General features: G+C 46.8%; 1 protein-coding gene across 13 annotated transcripts in view; it reads left to right on the forward strand.

Moving 5' to 3' along the window:
- Positions 1 to 15565, forward strand: part of LOC105487270 (EWS RNA binding protein 1) — a 32239-nt gene extending 16674 nt beyond the window's left edge. For 3 of the 13 annotated variants that reach the window (XM_071080344.1, XM_071080346.1, XM_071080347.1), the window contains 11 exons: positions 1486 to 1697; positions 3196 to 3376; positions 6135 to 6172; positions 6712 to 6744; positions 7055 to 7173; positions 11100 to 11229; positions 12695 to 12817; positions 13843 to 14005; positions 14301 to 14437; positions 14709 to 14961; positions 15162 to 15565. In XM_071080344.1, coding sequence (XP_070936445.1) covers positions 1486 to 1697; positions 3196 to 3376; positions 6135 to 6172; positions 6712 to 6744; positions 7055 to 7173; positions 11100 to 11229; positions 12695 to 12817; positions 13843 to 14005; positions 14301 to 14437; positions 14709 to 14961; positions 15162 to 15201 — 1429 coding nt within the window. In that variant the 3' untranslated portion in view covers positions 15202 to 15565. Of the gene's footprint in view, positions 1 to 1485; positions 1698 to 3195; positions 3381 to 4986; positions 5994 to 6134; positions 6173 to 6711; positions 6745 to 7054; positions 7174 to 11099; positions 11230 to 12694; positions 12818 to 13842; positions 14006 to 14300; positions 14438 to 14708; positions 14962 to 15161 lie in introns of those variants that run through there. The other 10 variants (XM_011750708.2, XM_011750711.3, XM_011750709.3 and 7 more) reach the window with 8 other exon arrangements.
- The last annotated feature ends 4005 nt before the right edge of the window (positions 15566 to 19570 follow it).

Consider the following 19570-nt stretch of genomic DNA (forward strand, 5'->3'; position numbering starts at 1 on the left):
TGATTTTTTTTTGTTTTTGTGGTTTTGACTTTTTTTGTTTTTGTGGGTGTGTGGTTTTTTTTTTTTTTTTTTTTTTTTTTTGAGATGGAGTTTCGCTCCTGTTGCCCGGGCTGGAGTGCAATGGTGCAATCTTGGCTCACCGCAGCCTTTGCCTCCTGGATTCAAGTGATTCTCCTGCGTCAGCCTCCCAAGTAGCTGGGATTAGAGGCATGCGCCACCATACCTGGCTAATTTTGTATTTTTTGTAGAGATGGTGTTTTTCCATGTTGGTCAGGCTGGTCTCGAACTCCTGATCTCAGGTGATCCACCCGCCTCTGCCTCCCAAAGTGCTGGGATTACAGGTGTGAGCCACTGCTCTCGGCCCTTTTTTTTTTTTTTTTTTTTTTTTGAGACGGAGTTTCGCTCTGTTGCCCAGGTTGGAGTGCAGTGGCGCTATCTTGGCTCACTGCAACCGCTGCCTCTGCAACCTAGCTGGGACTACAGGCGCATGCCACCATAACCAGCTAATTTTTGTATTTTTAGTAGATGGATTTTCACCATGTTGGTCAAGCTGGTCTCGAACTCCTGACCTCAGATGTTCCACCTGCCTCGGCCCCCCAAAGTGCTGGGATTACAAGCATGAGCCAATACCAGACTTCACCTCCCAGGTTCAAGTGGTTCTCCTGCGTCAGCCTCCCAAGTAGCTGGGACTACAGGCACCCGCCAGCAGGCCCCGCTAATTTTTTGTGTTTTTTACTAGAGACAGGGTTTCATTGTGCTAGCCAGGATGGTCTTGATCTCCTGACCTCGTAGTCAGCCTGCCTCAGCCTCCCAAAGTGCTGGGATTACAGGTGTGAGCCTCCGCTCCTGCCTGAAAATGACCATTGTTTTAAATGGGAGTGGAGATTAAGAGGAAACTCTTTAAGGGTTATACAGATGGTGGTTATAATATTTCCCCCTCCCAGCTGGGCACCGTGGCTGCCGCCTGTAATCCCAGCACTGTGGGAGGCTGAGGTGGGCGGATCATGAGGTCAGGAGATCGAGAGCATCCTGGCTAACACGGTGAAACCCCGTCTTTACTAAAAATACGAAAAAATTAGCCGGGCGTGGTGACGGGCACCTGTAGTCCCAGCTACTCGGGAGGCTGAGGCAGGAGAATGGCGTGAACCCGAGAGGCGGAGCTTGCAGTGAGCGGACGCGGAGCTTGCAGTGAGCGGAGATTGCGCCACTGCACTCGAGCCTGGGAGACAGAGCAAGACTGTCTCAAAAAGGAAAAAAAAAAATTTCCCCCTCCCATTTAATGTTTTATTTTGAACACAAAAATATTTGCTGACTTGAAATTCAAATTGTTGATGTGTAGAAAGTAACTACTGTTTTATGGATGTCTGTGTCACATGCTGTGAATGTCTCTTTTATTCAGGGGATTTGAAATAACAAGCCTCTTTTTTCTAAAAAGCTGGGGTTTTTTTTTGTTTGTTTTTTTGTTTTTTTTCCCCTCTCTTTCAGCTATTCTTCTACACAGCCGACTAGTTATGATCAGAGCAGTTACTCTCAGCAGAACACCTATGGGCAACCGAGCAGCTATGGACAGCAGAGTAGCTATGGTCAACAAAGCAGCTATGGGCAGCAGCCTCCCACTAGTTACCCACCCCAAACTGGATCCTACAGTCAAGCTCCAAGTCAATATAGCCAACAGAGCAGCAGCTACGGGCAGCAGAGTGAGTTGCTAAGAGAGAAAAACAAATAAGAATGATTGTGTTTGGAGTTTTTTTGTGGGGTTGATTTTTTGTTTGTTTTTCTTTTGAGATGGAGTTTCACTTTGGGGGCTAAGGCTGGAGTGCAGTGGTGGGATTTCAGCTCACCGAAACCTCTGCCTCCTGGTTCAAGCAGTTCTCCTGCCCCCGCCTTCCAAGTAGTTGAGATAGGCGCCCGCCACCAGGCCCAGCTAATTTTTTTATTTTTCATAGAGACGGGGTTTCACTATTTTGGTCAGGCTGGTCTCAAACTCCTGACCTCAGGTGATCCTCCCGCGTCAGTCACCCAGAGTGTTGGGATTACAGTCATGAGCCACTGCCACGCCAGCTGTGTTTGGAATTTTTGAACAGGGGGAATACTCTTTACTATTGTTTGCTTTTGGAATCCAGGACACATCTTTAGGGCATGACATTCCAGCTAACATCTTGGATGTCCCAGTGAAGATTTCAGTGCTTTTTTCCGATTTAATTGTTTTTAGTATGCCTTGCCAAAAAGAAGAGAGATACTGTAATTGATCAGAAAAAGATGTTTTAGACTGCTAGTCTTGATATCTTTGGGGAGGTTGTATGCAGTGAGTAAATCCAAGATCGTTTTTGGCCTCCCTATCAGTCATTAATGTGAAGTGGGGAGGCAGCTATTGCAGGCCACTATGATTTTGATAGTCAAATAAAAGCTATGTGGTTTTTTTTGTTGCTGTTTTGTTTATATCCTTTAAGGGGAAAAAAGGCCAGGCACGGTGGCTCACACCTGTAATCCCAGCACTTTGAGGGAGGCCAAGGCAGGAGAATCACTTGAGACCAGGAGTTTGAGACCACCCTGGGCAACATAGTGAGACCCTATCTTTTTAAAAATAAATAAAGATTCTTTTTTAAAAAAAAAAAAAAAAAAATAGGGAAGGAAAAGGGGGGAAAAAGAATCCACCTCACAGAATATTTGCAGTTCTTATGTGTGGAGAGAGGTAACCAAAAACACAAAATTATCTTCAGAATTTAGTTTGTACCAGGATTGTTTGTTGGTCTTTTTAAATTACGTTCCATCCACGGGGATTTTTCAGCAACTGAAAAGGAGTAGTGTTGGTTTATGTAGTTGAGCCCCTAGCAGTGTGCTAAAGCCCTGAGAAACCTGGCTCTGTTTTCATTTCTTGAGTATAGCTCAAAAGCTGCTTTTGGAGACATCTTAGGATAGAGAACCCTATAAACTATATATTAGCGAGAGGGCTTTTTTTTTGTTCAGAAGCGGTTTATTCTAGGCTAACTATATAAGGTTATTTCAGCTGTGATGAACCAGCAGTTTTGTTGAACTTAAAAGAGCCTATGCATTAGGGGTGCTTTATCGTGATGTAAAGAAGATGGTGCCTTGGTTAGTGCCTTGCAATTGAGGATTTTGTTATTCCAGGAGAAAGTACATCAGGCAGTAGTGTAAATGCTGGTCCATGGCTTACAGATGTGACTCTTTCCTCAGGTTCATTCCGACAGGACCACCCCAGTAGCATGGGTGTTTATGGGCAGGAGTCTGGAGGATTTTCCGGACCAGGAGAGAACCGGAGCATGAGTGGCCCTGATAACCGGGGCAGGGGAAGAGGGGGATTTGATCGTGGAGGCATGAGCAGAGGTGGGCGGGGAGGAGGACGCGGTGGAATGGGGTAAGAGCAAACCTTTTCTCCTTTTACCTAATTTTGTTTCATCCATAGGATTTTCAATGGAAAGAAGGGACTGAAAGACATAAGAAATTAATTTCTGCATTTCCATGGACAATCTGTTGAGCTCAAGCCATCTTCTAAAACATGGAAATGTCATCTTTGTGGCATACATTAAGTGGCAGTTTATTTTCTTTCCCTGCCAGTATACTTCGTTGGGTCGGGGAGAACAAAGAATGGTTTTGAAACCATAGCTTTCAGTTCCCTTCATGGTTTCCAGAGGTGAGAAGCCTCTGTGGGTAATAGATTTGGGATGGAACACACACAACCCTTCTAATGACCCTGAGTTTTTAACTAATTGCATTTGAATGGTTGACTTGAAATAGCTGGTGTATATACTGCAGAAAAGGAATGCAGCTGTTTTCCACAGTGTTTGTCCCCAACTTCTGTTTGTACTCAGAATCGTTGAACATAATGAAGATTTTGGTCCCATAATCCTTAAACTATAGCCTGAGGTGCACCTGATACATAGAGTTTGGATGGAGCACAGAAAAATCCAATAGCATTTTGCAGAGTAATGTATATAATTATAGGCTCACTTCCTATTGGCGATGTTGAAAGTCTAAATCGGTTTGACCATTTTGATTGATGGCACAATCTGGTTTAGAAAACTTTGTTTAGATCAATGACATAACCCTGCTACCTCTGCCTGCCCTTCCCCTCCCTTCTCCCATCCCCTTTTCCCTATCTGGTGTCTGTACTTTGATGAAGGTGAGCTATAATATTGGTGGTTAACATAATCCAGAAGGCTTAGTTCTGTGTGTGTTCTGTCCCTATATAAACTAGTAAAAAAAAAAAGTTATGCAGAATGTTAGATATTTACATTTGATTTGGTATGCCACTATTCTAGGAAAAATTAAATAGTATTTTTTTTAAATAGAATGAACTTCAAAATTAAAGTTGATCTTTAACTTCCATATTAGCAAATACTCTTCACTACTGAAAGTACTATTTTGCATATTCTGCATAACTTTAAGTCTTTAGTGAAATCTTTATTGGAAGAAAGTCATTTGACAGCAGGCAAAAATTTAATGATTTGGTATGAAGTAAACTCAATCTTCTGATTTGGAAAATATTATAAAGGTTTCACTTCTTTTTGGATGTTTTAAAATAGACATAGACACTTGAAAGTACTATCATCACGTCTCAAATCACCTAGAATTCCTAGTATTTTTAAATTGCAAAAACAATTTCAAGTTTATTTAAATACTCCAGAAGTTATAATCCTACTAATTGTGCTAGACTTTGCTAGTAGAGGGGGCCCCTCTTTCTGGATGAGAAGTCTCTCTTGGAGCCATAGAAGAGACCATGGCTTTCCCCATAGGTTTTACAACAGACTGTGAAGCAGTCTGTCGGATCCTGTGGGGATAGACCAGGGGCATTTCCCTCGTCCCCCCTTTTTATTGTGGTGTGGTGATGGTTTTCAGTGTCTTCTGCAGGTAAGGCACTCAATGTTGTTAACATGCCCTTTTTCATTGCCTCAGTATTTTGATATTTTCATTGGCTGTTAAACGTGGAAACTTTTTAACATGCTTTGTCGCATTTATATGCTACAGGTTACAAAGTGAGAGCCTTGTATACACTTCAATACTTAAAAAGTACCCGTACTCAGTACTCAGCCGGCAGCATAATGAAAAGTGGGACTAGACACGGTGTCCATATGGAGAGGAAAAATATACATAGAATATTTTTAACAAAATGTATTCATTGTATAAATGGAATCCTTCTGTAACTTTGGTAACTGCATACTTGTTGTTTGGTAATGAACCAGAGGAGGTATAATACTCTAGAATTGTGTAACATTAAAGTGTAAACTTTTGTGTTTAAAGAGAGAGAACATTTTATGGTGTGTACTTTTAAAAAGGAAACAAAGCTGCATGCAACAGCTTGAAATTGTGTATTCAGGTATTAAAGGTGCAATACTGGTTAGAAAAAACTCAGGGCCTCCCACTGGGGAGCTGCCTTTATTTAATTCTAAAGAAAACAAAATTTAACTCCTAAAGTCCAATTCGTATTTCCCCTTCCCCTCTTTAAGTAATTTTACATGGCCATAGTCATTATTCTAACTGATATGTCTATAAAGTTGCACCCCCAGTCCGCTGAGCCTTGGTATTTGTTGTAAATTCTCCTTTCACAGCGATTGTTAAATCTATTCGTGCCCTGAGATGTATGGCTTTATGCTGAAGATTGGCTGGATGCGTCCTCTGATGTGTGTTGTAGGAATTTAATGTGGTTGTCTCCTGCTTTATTATACTGTGACTTGTTAGGAAACCCTGGGCCTCATTTGGCTCTCCCTTGGGAGAGGTTGAGGGTGCACCTTTATGAACATGGAAAGGTTTATCACAGCAGTTAACCCCCACTTGCTCCTCCCCTCTATACCAAGCTCTTCTGGTTTTTCACCTGATGGGGTGGGTGTTTGGGATCTATTTTTTCTTCCTAATTTGCCAAGTATTGCACTATTAATACCAGCCCCCGAAATGAAAGGAACCAACCACACTGGTGTGTACAATCAGACAAGCAAGGTTGTATATTGAGGAAATTTGAGCAAGCTGCCCTGAAGAAAGGCATAGTGACAAGATGAGAGAGATGCATTGTTTGGAGATGTGTTTAGCCAGTGCCCTTCTTCCCCACGAGCCCCCCCAAGGCTCAGAGCGGTACTGGCTTTTAAAGGGAAAGGCCTTCATTTCTTCGTTTATCCCCCCAGCAGCGCTGGAGAGCGAGGTGGCTTCAATAAGCCTGGTGGTAAGTTTTTGAGTATTACCATAGATAGTGTTTTAAAAAAAAAAAATGCAGTCAGTTTTTAGAAAACTATAATTTTTTTATTAGTTTCATAAGCGGTTTAAAAATGATCTATACAAAAGAGACTAATGGGTACTGCCGGCATTGTCTTAGGGGTAATAAGGTTAACCTATGGTTACAAAACAAAGGGTAACTTGAAGTATTGAGTAACTGCTTCTGTAATATGGGGGAGAATAAATTTTTAAATTTGGTTTATTTAGAGGAAAAATTTTGACTTAAATTTAACACTGATTTGGCACATAAGCATTGAGAGTGTATTTGGTTAATGGTTTAGAAGCAAACCAGCAAAGAAAAAAGCAAACCCTAGCAAACCTTTCACAAATGTTAAAGAGGCACTGCTCCATTTTAGCAGTGCGGGTCATTTTGAATTTAATGAATCCCCATCAAATGGTGGTATATTAGATAGCTATGTGTGTTTGTAAGGTTTGTAGCTTGCAAGACGTGCACTAATAATATTTTATATGATCTTTCCTGGTTGGCAGGACCCATGGATGAAGGACCAGATCTTGATCTAGGTAATTTTGAATTCTTGTACTTCATATTGTGCTTTATAAATTAATGGTACAGAGGTAAATGCATGCCTAGAGTTCAGCAGCCTTATAGACCAGCGTGATATTCTTGCTGTCAAGGACAGTTTGGGGAATCCTTTATTGTGAGCATCTACTTATAATGGCCTTAAGTGAAGTAAACCAAAAGTTTAATAGCATTCTTAGTATGCTTGGTAGTTTTCTTAGATTTATGATGAATATCCTTGGGCAGTAGTGATCAGATAGTTAAGAAACCCCTATAGATGCATGATAATAATTCTCTTGTTTTCTCTGAAAGGCCCACCTGTAGATCCAGATGAAGACTCTGACAACAGTGCAATTTATGTACAAGGATTAAATGACAATGTGACTCTAGATGATCTGGCAGACTTCTTTAAGCAATGTGGGGTTGTTAAGGTCAGTAAAAGCATAACCAGGTCGTCTGGCAAAACTTTAAACCGCCGAGCATTTTAAAGAGAGTGAATTGATGTTGAGAGTTGTTTTCTAAGGTTGCTTTTGCCTGACTTCTTTCTAGATATCTTATGGTTTGTTCCTTAAAAAAAAAAAAAAAATTAGCCTTTTTTTTTTTTTTTTTTTTTGAGATGGAGTTTTGTTCTTGGTGCCCAGGCTAGAGTGCATTGGCGTAGTCTTGGCTCACTACAACCTCCGTTCAAGCGAATCTCCTGTCTCAGCCTCCCCGGTAGCTGAGATTACAGGCGTGCACCACCACACCCAGCTAATTTTGTCTTTTTATAGAGATTGGGTTTCACCATATTGGTCAGGTGGGTCTCAAACTCCTGAACTCAGGTGTTCTGCCCACCTTGGCACCTCCCAAAGTGCTGGGATTACAGGTGTGAGCCACTACGCCCAGCCTTCCCTCCTCCACGCCTAGGGACTAAGTCTTGCTCAGCCTCCCAGGTTCAAGTGATTCTCCCACCACAGCCTCTTGAGGTAGCTGGACTTACAGGCACATGCTGCCACGCCTAACTGATTTTTGTATTTTTAGTGGAGATGGGTTTTCACCTGTTGGCCACGCTGGTCTTGAACTCCTGGCCTCCTCAAGTGATCCACCTACCTCAGCCTCCCAAACTGCTAGGATTACAAGCATGAGCCACTGCACCCAACCTCAAATTATTATGTCTTTATGCTAATTCTTAATATTTTGACTGTTTTTCAGTTCTTGCTCTTCTGTATTTTTGAGTTCGTTTATGAACCCCATAAACTTCAAAACTTTAAAACCCCAATTGGATGTTTACTAAATCTATGAAGTAATTTTAGTAATTTACATTTTTGTAATACTGAGAGATCTTTTTTTCCCCTAAAGATTCTATTTTTCCATTTGTTTGTTTATTTACTTATTTATTTATCGAGACAAAGTCTCGCTGTGTCACCAGGCTGGAGTGCAGTGGTGCGATCTCGGCTCACTGCAGACTCTGACTCCTGGGTTCAAGCGATTCTCCTGCCTCAGCCTCCTGAGTAGCTGGGATTACAGGCGCCCGCCACCATGCCCGGCTAAGTTTTGTATTTTTGGTAGAGACGGGGTTTCACCATGTTTTTCAAGGCTGGTCTTGAACTCCTGACTTCAGGTGATCTGTTGCCTCAACTCCCAAAGTTTTGTGATTACAGACGTGAGCCAACACTTGCCTGGCCTATCCCTATTTATTTTATTATTTATTTTATTTTACTTTGAGACAGAGTCTCACTCCTTCACTCAGGCCGGATTGCAGTGGCGCAATCTCGGCTCACTGTAACCTTTGCCTCCCGGGTCTCCTTGCCTCAGCCTCTCGAGTAGCTGGAATTACAGGCTCCTACCACCACTCCTGGCTAATTTTTGTAAGTAGGGATGAGATTTCACCATGTTGGCCAGGCTGGTCTTGAACTCCTGACCTCACGTGATCTGCCCACCTCGGCCTCCCGAAGTGCTGGGATTACAGGTGTAAGCCACCGTGCCCAGCGTGTTTAGATCTTCAGTAAAGACTATCGATTTCCTTAAAGGTCTTTTTTTTTTTTTTTTTGAGACGGAGTCTCGCTCTGTCGCCCAAGCTGGAGTGCAGTGGCCGGATCTCAGCTCACTGCAAGCTCCGCCGCCGGAGTTTACGCCATTCTCCTGCCTCAGCCTCCCGAGTAGCTGGGACTACAGGCGCCCGCCACCTCGCCCAGCTAGTTTTTTGTATTTTTTAGTAGAGACGGGGTTTCACCGTGTTAGCCAGGATGGTCTTGATCTCCTGACCTCGTGATCCGCCCGTCTTGGCCTCCCAAAGTGCTGGGATTACAGGCTTGAGCCACCGCGCCCGGCCGATTTCCTTAAAGGTCTTGCAAATTTTACTAGCTTTACTTCTAGTTTCGTTTATTTTCAAGTTACTGTGGTTAATGGTCTTCGTTAAATGACACTTTTCTGGTTATTACTGCTGTGTAGAAATACAGTTGATTTTGGGCGGGTGCGGTGGCTCATGCCCGTAATCCCGGCACTTTGAGAGGTCGAGGTGGGCATATCATGAGGTCAAGAGATCAAGACCATCCTGGCCAACATGGTGAAACCCTGTCTCTCCTAAAATACAGAAATTAGCTGGGTGTGGTAACACATGCCTGTTCAGCTAATCGAGAGTCTGAGGCAGGAGAATCGCTTGATCTCAGGACGCAGAGGTTGCAGTAAGCTGACATGATGCCACTGCACTCCAGCCTGGAGACAGCAAGACTCCGTCTCAAAAAAAAAAAAAAGAAAGTTGATTTTGGTAAATCTTATATAAGGCAATTTCTCCCTACTTGTAGTTGTTTGTGCACAGATAACACACACACCTCAAAAGTAAAATGCTTTTAGTGTCTGCTGTCATATTCTACCCTATGCAAGACTCCCTTTGTTTTTTTCTTTTGAAATGGAGCCTCACTCTGTCGCCTAGGCTGGAATGCAGTGGCACAATTTCAGGTCACGGCAACCTCTGCTTCCTGGGTTCAAGCCTCGAGCCTCTTGAGTAGCTGGGATTACAGGTGTGAGCATATTAAAAAGACTGCTTTTTAATATGTATATAATATGTAGTTTTTTTCAGGAATGTGGAGTTTATCCTGGTTAAGAAACGTATTTACCGTCAAAATTTTGGAAATAAAGATGTTAAAATAGATTTCCAAGCTGGGTACAGTGGCTCACAGGTGTAATTCCAGCACTTTGGGAGGTCAAGGCAGGAGGATCCCAAGGATTGCTTGAGCCCAGGAGTTTGAAACCAGCCTGGACAACAGAGTGAGACTCTGTCTCATAAAAAAGAAAAAAATGCATTTCCACATTATTTATACCACAGTTTTGCCGTGTTTTCTTTTCCGTCTTCAGGTATCATGTTCCTTTTTTTAAGTGAGAGGTATCTATATATATATCCTGTTGTAATCTTTTTTAAGCCCTATAATTAGATTGCTCTCACATGTTACTGGATATATATAAACAATTACAGACTAAACTGGTGGTGTGCATATTTAATGCAAAAAAGTACACATGAAGATTCTTATACAAGGTGGCTCCTGAATTCAAGTCAGCCACATCTGATACTCAGCTGAAAGACAATCATCTCTTCTAACTGGAGGAAGTAGTGGCTGTGTTAGACTAACCGAGAATCCCTGTAGTTCACTCACAGCCTGTACACTATACTTCATGGTTTAAGGATAATTTTCTTTGTGCCACTCTTGTCTTATGTGGTGGTATCAAAGCTTGACTACCCCTACGAGGTGGCTGTGCTCAGTGGGTACCTGTCTGGGCATAGAAAATGCCAGGGCAGCCGGGCGCGATGGCTCAAGCCTGTAATCCCAGCACTTTGGGAGGCCGAGGCAGGCGGATCACGAGGTCAGGAGATCAAGACCATCCTGGCTAACACGGTGAAACCCCGTCTCCACTAAAAAATACAAAAAACTAGCCGGGCGAGGTGGCGGGCGCCTGTAGTCCCAGCTACACAGGAGGCTGAGGCAGGAGAATGGCGTAAACCCGGGAGGTGGAGCTTGCAGTGAGCTGAGATTGTGCCACTGCACTCCAGCCCGGGCGACAGAGTGAGACTCCGTCTCAAAAAAAAAAAAAAAGAAAAAAGAAAATGCCAGGGCAGGCGAACCAGCATCAGAAGATGGCTAAGGAGTGGGGCCTATCCTGTTCACTTCCACACTTTGTAACTTTGGGTCTACTTTGGTTTTTATGATAAAGCAGGGATAGAGGAGAAAATAACTTAAAATTCTGAAAAACTTAAAGCGGAGAAACAGTGACATTTAATGACTACTACATGTGAAAAATTGGTACTCTTCCTGGATTTTGCCGAACTTTTTTCTCCCAAATTAGTATATTCTAGTCATGCCTAACTATGGTGTTCTATGTCTAGATGAACAAGAGAACTGGGCAACCCATGATCCACATCTACCTGGACAAGGAAACAGGAAAGCCCAAAGGCGATGCCACAGTGTCCTATGAAGACCCACCTACGGCCAAGGCTGCCGTGGAATGGTTTGACGGTAAGATGTACTCACTGGCATTCTTAATTTCCCTGGCTATAGAGTATGGCAGGAGGGAGGAACTTGTGAACCACGGGAGCAAGAAGACCTTCCATCCCTTTCTGGGGGAAGTAGATTGCTGATCTCCCTTCAGTAGTATTAGGACCCAGCCATTGACCCTGGATTTGGAGATCCCTTTATTTTCAGGCTTTAGTATTACAAATCAACCTTGTTTAAAGTGGCAAACACTTCTCTAAGCGCAGATTATCAGAAGGTACAGAAAACCCTTCAAAAGAACATCTTAGCCAGTGTACATTTGCATATAGATAAATATATATATTTAAATAAGGCCTTGACATTAATGCTGGGATTTCACTTCAGACAAAACCAACTTGAAAGCATTGAACGACTTGGCCAGGTCCAGTGGCTCACACCTGTAATCCCAGCACTTTGGGAGGCCAATGTAGGTGCATCGCTTGAATCCAGGGGCTTGAGACCAGCCTGGGGAACATGGCACAACCCTGTCTGTACAAAAAATACAAAAATTAGCCAGGTGTTGTAGCGCACTCCTATACCTATAGTCCCAGCTACTCAGGAGGCTGAGGTGGGAGGATCACTTGAGCCCGGGGAGTTTGAAGCTGCAGTGAACTGAGATTGCACCACTGCACTCCAGCCTGGACAACAGCGAGACTCTGTCTCAAAGAAAGTGTCAAATAACAAGTCCTGGTTCTCTTTTCTTCGCCATACAGTCAGCTTCCCACCAGCTTATTTTCCTCCTTATGGTAGACAGTATTTTTTTGCTTGTGTTTTTGATTTTTTGAGCCAGTCTCACTTTGTCACCCGGGCTGAAGTGCAGTGGCACAAGCAGTCTCAGCTTACTGCAACCTCCGCCTCCCAGGTTCAGGTGAATCTTGTGCGTCAGCCACTTGAGTAGCTGCTGGACTCTACAGGTGCACGTCACCCTGCCCAGCTAACTTTCGTATTTTTTAGTAGAGATGGAGTTTCGCCATGTTGGCCAGGCTGCAGAGAGGTTTTTAAGTATATTTAAGTGTATGGCCTTTTTCTGGCCAGGCACGATGGCTCTTGCCTATAATCCTACCACTTTAGGAGGCCAAGGCAGGAGGATTGCTTGAACCAAGGAGTTCATGACCAGCCTGGGCAACCTAGCAAGAGACTGCCTCTACAAAACATTTTGTAAAATTAGCCAGGCATGGTGATGCGTGCCTGTAGTCCTAGCTACTTTGGAGGATTGCTTGAGCCTGTGAGATTGAAGCTGCAGTGAGCCTTGCCACTGCACTCCAGCCTAGGCAACAGAGTGAGACCCCCATCTCAAAAAAGCCTTTTTCTGGCCTTGTCAGTAAAGATCTTAGAGAAGATTACAGGAGGGGCAGACCTAATGCATCTGGGAGTGGTCATTTGATGATGTCGTTTAGTTGGTGAACAGGGAATATAGGGGAGTAATTGATGTTCTGTTGTCTTATTCCAGGGAAAGATTTTCAAGGGAGCAAACTTAAAGTCTCTCTTGCTCGGAAGAAGCCTCCAATGAACAGTATGAGGGGGGGTATGCCACCCCGTGAGGGCAGAGGGATGCCACCACCACTTCGCGGAGGTACTTTCTTTGATCTCCTATGTTGCATTAAAAGGTTTTCAATATACTCCCTACCCTTGAGAAACTTGATTACTAGAGTGAAGAAATAAAAAATTGTGTGTAGAGTCAATACTTTGAACGTTTGTGGGTGTAAAAGGAAGAGGAGAAGAACACGGGAGGCTGGAAGCCACACTGCCTCTCACCTCCAGACTGCCATTTATTAGGCTTTGGTTGTGTCTGTATAGATTTGCCTGCTCCTTATATATTGTGGGAGTTTGGCCGCGTGTGGTGGCTCATGCCTGTAATTCCACCGCTTTGGGAGGCCGAGGCGGGCGGATCGCCTGAGGTCAGGAGTTTGACACCAGCCTGGCCAACATGGTGAAACTCTACTAAAAATACAAAAATTAGCCAGGCATGTTGGTGCATGCCTGTAATCCCAGCTACTTGGGAGACTGAGGCAGGAGAATTGCTTGAATCTGGGAGGTGGAGGTTGCAGTGAGCCAAGATCTTGTTTCACTGCATTCCAGCCCAGGCAACAGAGCAAGACTCCCATCTCAAAAAAAAAAGGCCGGGCACAGTGGCTCATGCCTGTAATCCCAGCACTTTGGGAGGCGGATCACAAGGTCAGGAGATCGAGACCATCCTGGCTGACACAGTGAAATCCCATCTCTATTAAAAATAGAAAAACTAGCCGGGCGTGATGGCGGGCGCCTGTAGTCCCAGCTACTCGGGAGGCTGAGGCAGGAGAACAGCGTGAACCTGGGAGATGGAGCTTGCAGTGAGCTGAGATCGCGCCACTGTACTCCAGCCTGGGTGACAGAGCCAGACTCTGTCTCAAAAAAAAAAAGAATTGGAGCTCTGTTTCCTGTAGAGCACGTGGAACACGCTCATCACAGGGAAGGGGCTGATGCCTGAGCCACACGGAAACATATGGGACGGGTGATGGGGAAATGACAACAGTGGTATCTGTGGGTTTACTTAGTGATTTTTATTTCCCATAGCAAATCTGGTGCTACAGAGAAATGATCTGCTATTTCTTGTTGTAGGTCCAGGAGGCCCAGGAGGTCCTGGGGGACCCATGGGTCGCATGGGAGGCCGTGGAGGAGATAGAGGAGGCTTTCCTCCAAGAGGACCCCGGGGTTCCCGAGGGAACCCCTCCGGAGGAGGAAACGTCCAGCACCGAGCTGGAGACTGGCAGTGTCCCAATCCGTATGTACTTGTCTTGGCAAATTGATACCTTACGAGTGAAGCCACTCTTCCCTCATCCCATCCCCACTCTAGAGCAGATTGCTCTGTCTAGAGGAACAGAATGATGACCCTGATGGCTGGTTAGGGGCACTAGTCAGCCATTCCCTGGATGCTTCAGAGCCTTCTGAAGATTGATTTGAACTGTGTTGTGGGCGCACTGCTGCCTTAGGCTGTGCCCTAAAACCTGGGTGTACATAGATCCTGATAGTGAGTGTGTGTACCTGTTCACACACCTTTCCTTGTTTATCTTCCTTAGTTCAATTGGTGATTTCTGCTGTGATGTAATTGTATGCAGGGGTTGTGGAAACCAGAACTTCGCCTGGAGAACAGAGTGCAACCAGTGTAAGGCCCCAAAGCCTGAAGGCTTCCTCCCGCCACCCTTCCCGCCCCCGGGTAGGTGCAGGTTTCATGAGTGTCCCCTCAGCTTCCTGATGCTAAATCTCTTTTCTTATCTGTGGGCTTGGTAAACTACAGCTGCCGTCTGCTTAAGAACCTTGAGTTGTCGTCCTGTCGTCATTTCTAAATTGTCAGCGTGATGCTGAGATTGAGTGAAGTGTCTGGTTTGTTTCTGCGGTGAGAGAGAAGGAAGCAGAGCAGCTTCCAGTGTCCACAGGGCCTCTGCAGCCACCCACTGACTGCTTTCGCCCTGCTCTTCTCACCTTAGGTGGTGATCGTGGCAGAGGTGGCCCTGGTGGCATGCGGGGAGGAAGAGGTGGCCTCATGGATCGTGGTGGTCCCGGTGGAATGTTCAGAGGTGGCCGTGGTGGAGACAGAGGTGGCTTCCGTGGTGGCCGGGGCATGGACCGAGGTGGCTTTGGTGGAGGAAGACGAGGTGGCCCTGGAGGGCCCCCTGGACCTTTGATGGAACAGATGGGAGGAAGAAGAGGAGGACGTGGAGGACCTGGAAAAATGGATAAGTAAGTGCTGGTGAAAAGCAGCTGTGGGCCACCAGGCACAGTGAGAGGACAGCCCCTCCCAGCTTGGTTGGAGCAAGTTCCCATGGCACTAGGAAGCTTGTGCCAGTGCTTGGGAGGAGTCAGGAAGGGGCACCTGGGGGCTCTGGAAGGGCTTCCTCACCCCTCCCCATTCTAACCAAAGAGCCCTCTTTGCCTTGCAGAGGCGAGCACCGTCAGGAGCGCAGAGATCGGCCCTACTAGATGCAGAGACCCCGCAGAGCTGCATTGACTACCAGATTTATTTTTTAAACCAGAAAATGTTTTAAATTTATAATTCCATATTTATAATGTTGGCCACAACATTATGATTATTCCTTGTCTGTACTTTAGTATTTTTCACCATTTGTGAAGAAACATTAAAACAAGTTAAATGGTAGTGTGCGGAGTTTTTTTTTCCTTCTTTTAAAAATGGTTGTTTAACTAAGACTTTAACAATGGGAACCCCTTGTGAGCATGCTCAGTATCATTGTGGAGAACCAAGAGGGCCTCTAACTGTAACAATGTTCATGGTTGTGATGTTTTTTTTTTTTTTTTAAATAAAATTCAAAATGTTTATAAACAGTTATCCTTCTCGGCCTCTGTTCCACAGTCACTGCGTGTCTGCTTGGGAGCGTGCTCCCACCCCACCCAGGAGAGGGGTGCTTTCCAGATAAATGGTTTGTTCAGGGGTCGTGTGAGGTGAAATCTAAAGCGATTGTGACATGGAAACAGACTCTGGCCCTGACGCACCCTCAGAGACCCACTAGTGTCCAAAGGTTCAAGGAGAGACCCAGGTAAGGGAGGCACAGGAAGACCTGGAAATAACTTTGCCTTCCGTGGTATCAGGCACTAGGAGCGTCTAAGGGGCTGCTCCCTCGGGTGAGGGACAATCCCTCTTAGGCGGACTGGGTCGGGCCCTCTCATCCCAGCACTTCTGGACAAGTATTGCGTACACCTCTGCTGTTCCCCTGGTTATTTCCTGTGCTAGTATGTGTGTGTTTGATTCTCTGCATTTGGAAAACCCTCCCTTAACCAGCCATCATACCCCTCCCTCCAAACCATCTTCCTGGCTCTTTCTACAGGAAACACATGGAAAGAGCCATGTCTGCCTCCTCCCTTTCTGGAACCCACTTCATTCTTTGCCAGCACTAAAACACCTCTCAGTCACCAACGACTTCTAATGTTGCCAAATCAATGGTCATTCCTTCTCTGTTCTGTCTCCTTCATTGCTTCCTTTTTCTTCTATCCCTAAATGTGGGATGGCCCTAAGGCTAGCATTGGGTTCCCTGAGCCCCACACTGCCTGGCTGTCCTTCCCATACTCTGGCTTCAGCCCTTTCTCCCTAGGGCAACTCGGCTTGGGTGCATGATGGGTGTAGAGCAGGGCTTGCTCCTGCCCCATCCTCCCTACACCCCAGGTCAGCAAACACACACTTGCCCCAAACCTTGTGGTCATCCATGACCTATTCTCAAACCCCAGCCCCCAACCTAGCTCTCTTCCAAATCCAGGACAGTGCAAACCACCACAGCCCCCCACCTCCATGACACCACCTCACTGGGTTCCCTGCTTCTCTCAGTGTCTCCAGCCCTTCCTTAGAAGCCAGACCAAGGTTTGTGGTGGTTTTTGTTGTGGCTGGAAATGGCCTTGCTCTCACCAAGGCTGGAGTGCAGTGGCACAATCAGCTTCAACTGAGCTCAAGCGATCTTCCCACCTCAGCCTCCTGAGTAGCTGGGACTACAGGTGTAGCACCCGGCTAATTTTTTTTATGCTTTTGTAGAGATCAGGTCTCACTGTTGCCCAGGCTGGGCTCAACTTGGGCTCAAGTGATCACCCCACCTTGGCCTCCCAGTGCTGGGATTATAGGCGTGAGCCACCACACTTGGCCCAAACCAGCTAGACACAGGAGGTCGTCTCCAGTCTCAAAACCATTTGGTGGCTCCAAGCATGCTTGCCATGCTTCAAAAGACCCCTGGGAGCCCAGTTGCCCTGCTCTGCCTTGCTCGCCAGTCCAGCACTGTTCCTCAAGGGGCCAAGGACGCTCTCACCTCAGCCTTGATGTGTCAGAGCCAAGGTGCACACACACCTATGAGGCCCAAACTTGACTAGGGAATCACTGGGCCCCTGTGTCATGCCAGGCATTGCACTAAGTACCTCCATGTGTTTAATTCCTAATAACCTTCAAGGCAGGTAACACAGGACAGCCACACCTCAGCTGAGATGGGAACAGAGAGGTCAAGGGAGGACTTGCCATTGAGAGGCCGAGTTGAGCTAAGGGTCGTTGCCCTCCAGACCCCGCACACTCACCCTCCCACCACCCACTGTACACAGGCACCTGCTTCTGAAAGGATGGGTGCTCTGACATGACCCGCATGCTGCCAGCACTAAGGGAAGACAAGAGCCTGCTCTGAAAGCTGCTGCTGCACAAGCATCCGTCAGACTCTGGCTGCATAGGCTCCCCAGGAGGACCCTTAGTCCCTACCTTGAGAGGGGTTTGTCACCGGCATTAAATAGCCCTGGTAGAGACGTTTACAGCAGATAAGTCTATTTTTGTCAGCCCAAAGAAACTTCTGGACTCCTCTGGGCACAGATGCCCTCAGGCAGCATGGATTCCGAGCCTGTCTCAAAGGCCTGCATGAAGCTGGCTGGTGCCAGGGCATGAAGGAGGTGGGCAGGGCAGATGACAGAGCAGGTCAAAAGGCTGGCATCTATCCCACACCCTGCTCAAACTCCTTAAAAGCACCTAGACTAAAAGTTTCCAACACAAACTTGAGGTCCCACGAGGCCATACGGCACAGGCCTGGGCAAAGGTGGTGGGGTCCATGGGGAGACTGATCTATGCCCGCAGGGAGTGGCTCCCCTGCTCGACGGGAAAGAGCACAGGGCTGCAGCAGCAGCTGTGGGGCCAACAGTGCAGTCTGTGACAGGGACGACAGCTGGTCCTCATGCTGTCCCCTCCTGCCCCACTCCTGACAGATCTGCTGGGCGTACGGCCGGCAGTGAGGACATTGTGATGCAGGCAGGTTGGAAAGAGCCCACTTGGGTTTTCCAATTTTGCGTCTTTCTTGTGGAGGGCACTGGAGGCAGCTCGGGGTCACCTGTCCCACAGCCAGAGCAGGAGCTGACCAGCTGCAGTCATTGGAGCTGAGCCCACACCTGGACACAGCAGCCGGAAGCCTCCTGTGAGTCCCTCCCTCATCCTGGGCTGTGCTCAGAGCCTCAGTCCAGGCTGGAGAACTTAGGAGTTCTAATCCAACCAGTGCCAGAGGTTCCTGGAGCTGCCTGGTAGCAGGGCTGTAGCCCACAATGCCAGTTTTGCTTGAAAGCTCCACAGCCATCGTCTGACCTCTAGCGGCAACCAAGGCCAAGCAGGCTGCTGGCTGGCACCCAGCAGTGGGTGTGAGAAACTGGCTATGTACCCTCTGGCCAAAGGCCAGAAGGAGCCCATATGGGAGCCACAGCATTCTGTGCACAGAGGGGGGTGGCCTCAAGGATCTGTACAGATGGGCTTAGGGTCCCTATAGCCCAAACCTCCTGTGCCTCCAGCAGTTTCTGTGGTTTCTCTTGGTCCTGCAAGGAACAAGGGAGACCATGCAGAGGCTGAGGCTTTCCCAGACGTGGCCCCACGGGCCCTGGGCCACCATACGACAGAGGGAGTCAAAGCTAGGGTCCACCATGCCCTGGGCCAGGGGTCTGACCCCCCAGTGAGGTCTGCACCATAGCAACTACATGTCCTACAATCAGGTGGAGGCTGTGGTCTAGAACAGGCCTCTTATCACCGGCCACAGAGGGAGGAAGGAATCTCTTTATAATCCCTCCTCCCCAGAGAAGTGGACATGCTGAGCCGGGCCACACTGAGTTGGGTAGTGGTATTATCTTTCACAACCCCATGATGTGACTACTACTACTGTCCCATTCTACAGATGGTGCCACTGAGGCTCAGGGAGCTTCACTATCCCACCTAATGACCAATGACAGAGCCTGGGTTCAGTCCAACTTCACCCGTGTCCACAGCCCCAAAATGGAGCAAGGTAGGTATAAGCAGGAGTCAAATGCCTGCACAGCTGCTGGTTACACACATCCCGTGCCTTCTCTGGGCCTCAATTTCCCCAAATTGTAAAATGAGAACACCTAAGAGTATCATAGCTCATCGGGGTATTTTGAAGATGAAACTGTTAAGTGTCCACACCCTGATTCACCCCCACCCCAAACCTACAACCCTCCTCCACCTCCAGCAGCCCTCCCCTCCCCAGGTGTTAGCACCCCCGCCCTCCCAGTGCTCAGCCCTGGGAGTTGTCCTGGACCCCGTTCTCACACAACCAATCCACCAGCACATCAGCTCTCCCCTCACGATACAGCCAGAATCCAACACCCTCTCACCACCTGGTTTCCTCTGAGGCTCCAGCTCCTGCCTTGGCCAACCACAGCAGCCCCAGGGAATGTTAAGACCTAAGCCAACCACCCCTGCTCTAAATCATTCCATGGCTCCCATGTCCTTCAAAAGAGGCGCAGCCCGCAAGGCCCTGCTTAACCAGCCCTGGGGTCTCTCTAATCTCTCTACCTCTTCCCTCACCCACCTCCCTGTATTCCAGCC

Source organism: Macaca nemestrina, chromosome 15 (genome assembly GCF_043159975.1).
Source record: "Macaca nemestrina isolate mMacNem1 chromosome 15, mMacNem.hap1, whole genome shotgun sequence".
In the NCBI taxonomy this organism is placed as follows: Eukaryota; Metazoa; Chordata; class Mammalia; order Primates; family Cercopithecidae; genus Macaca; species Macaca nemestrina.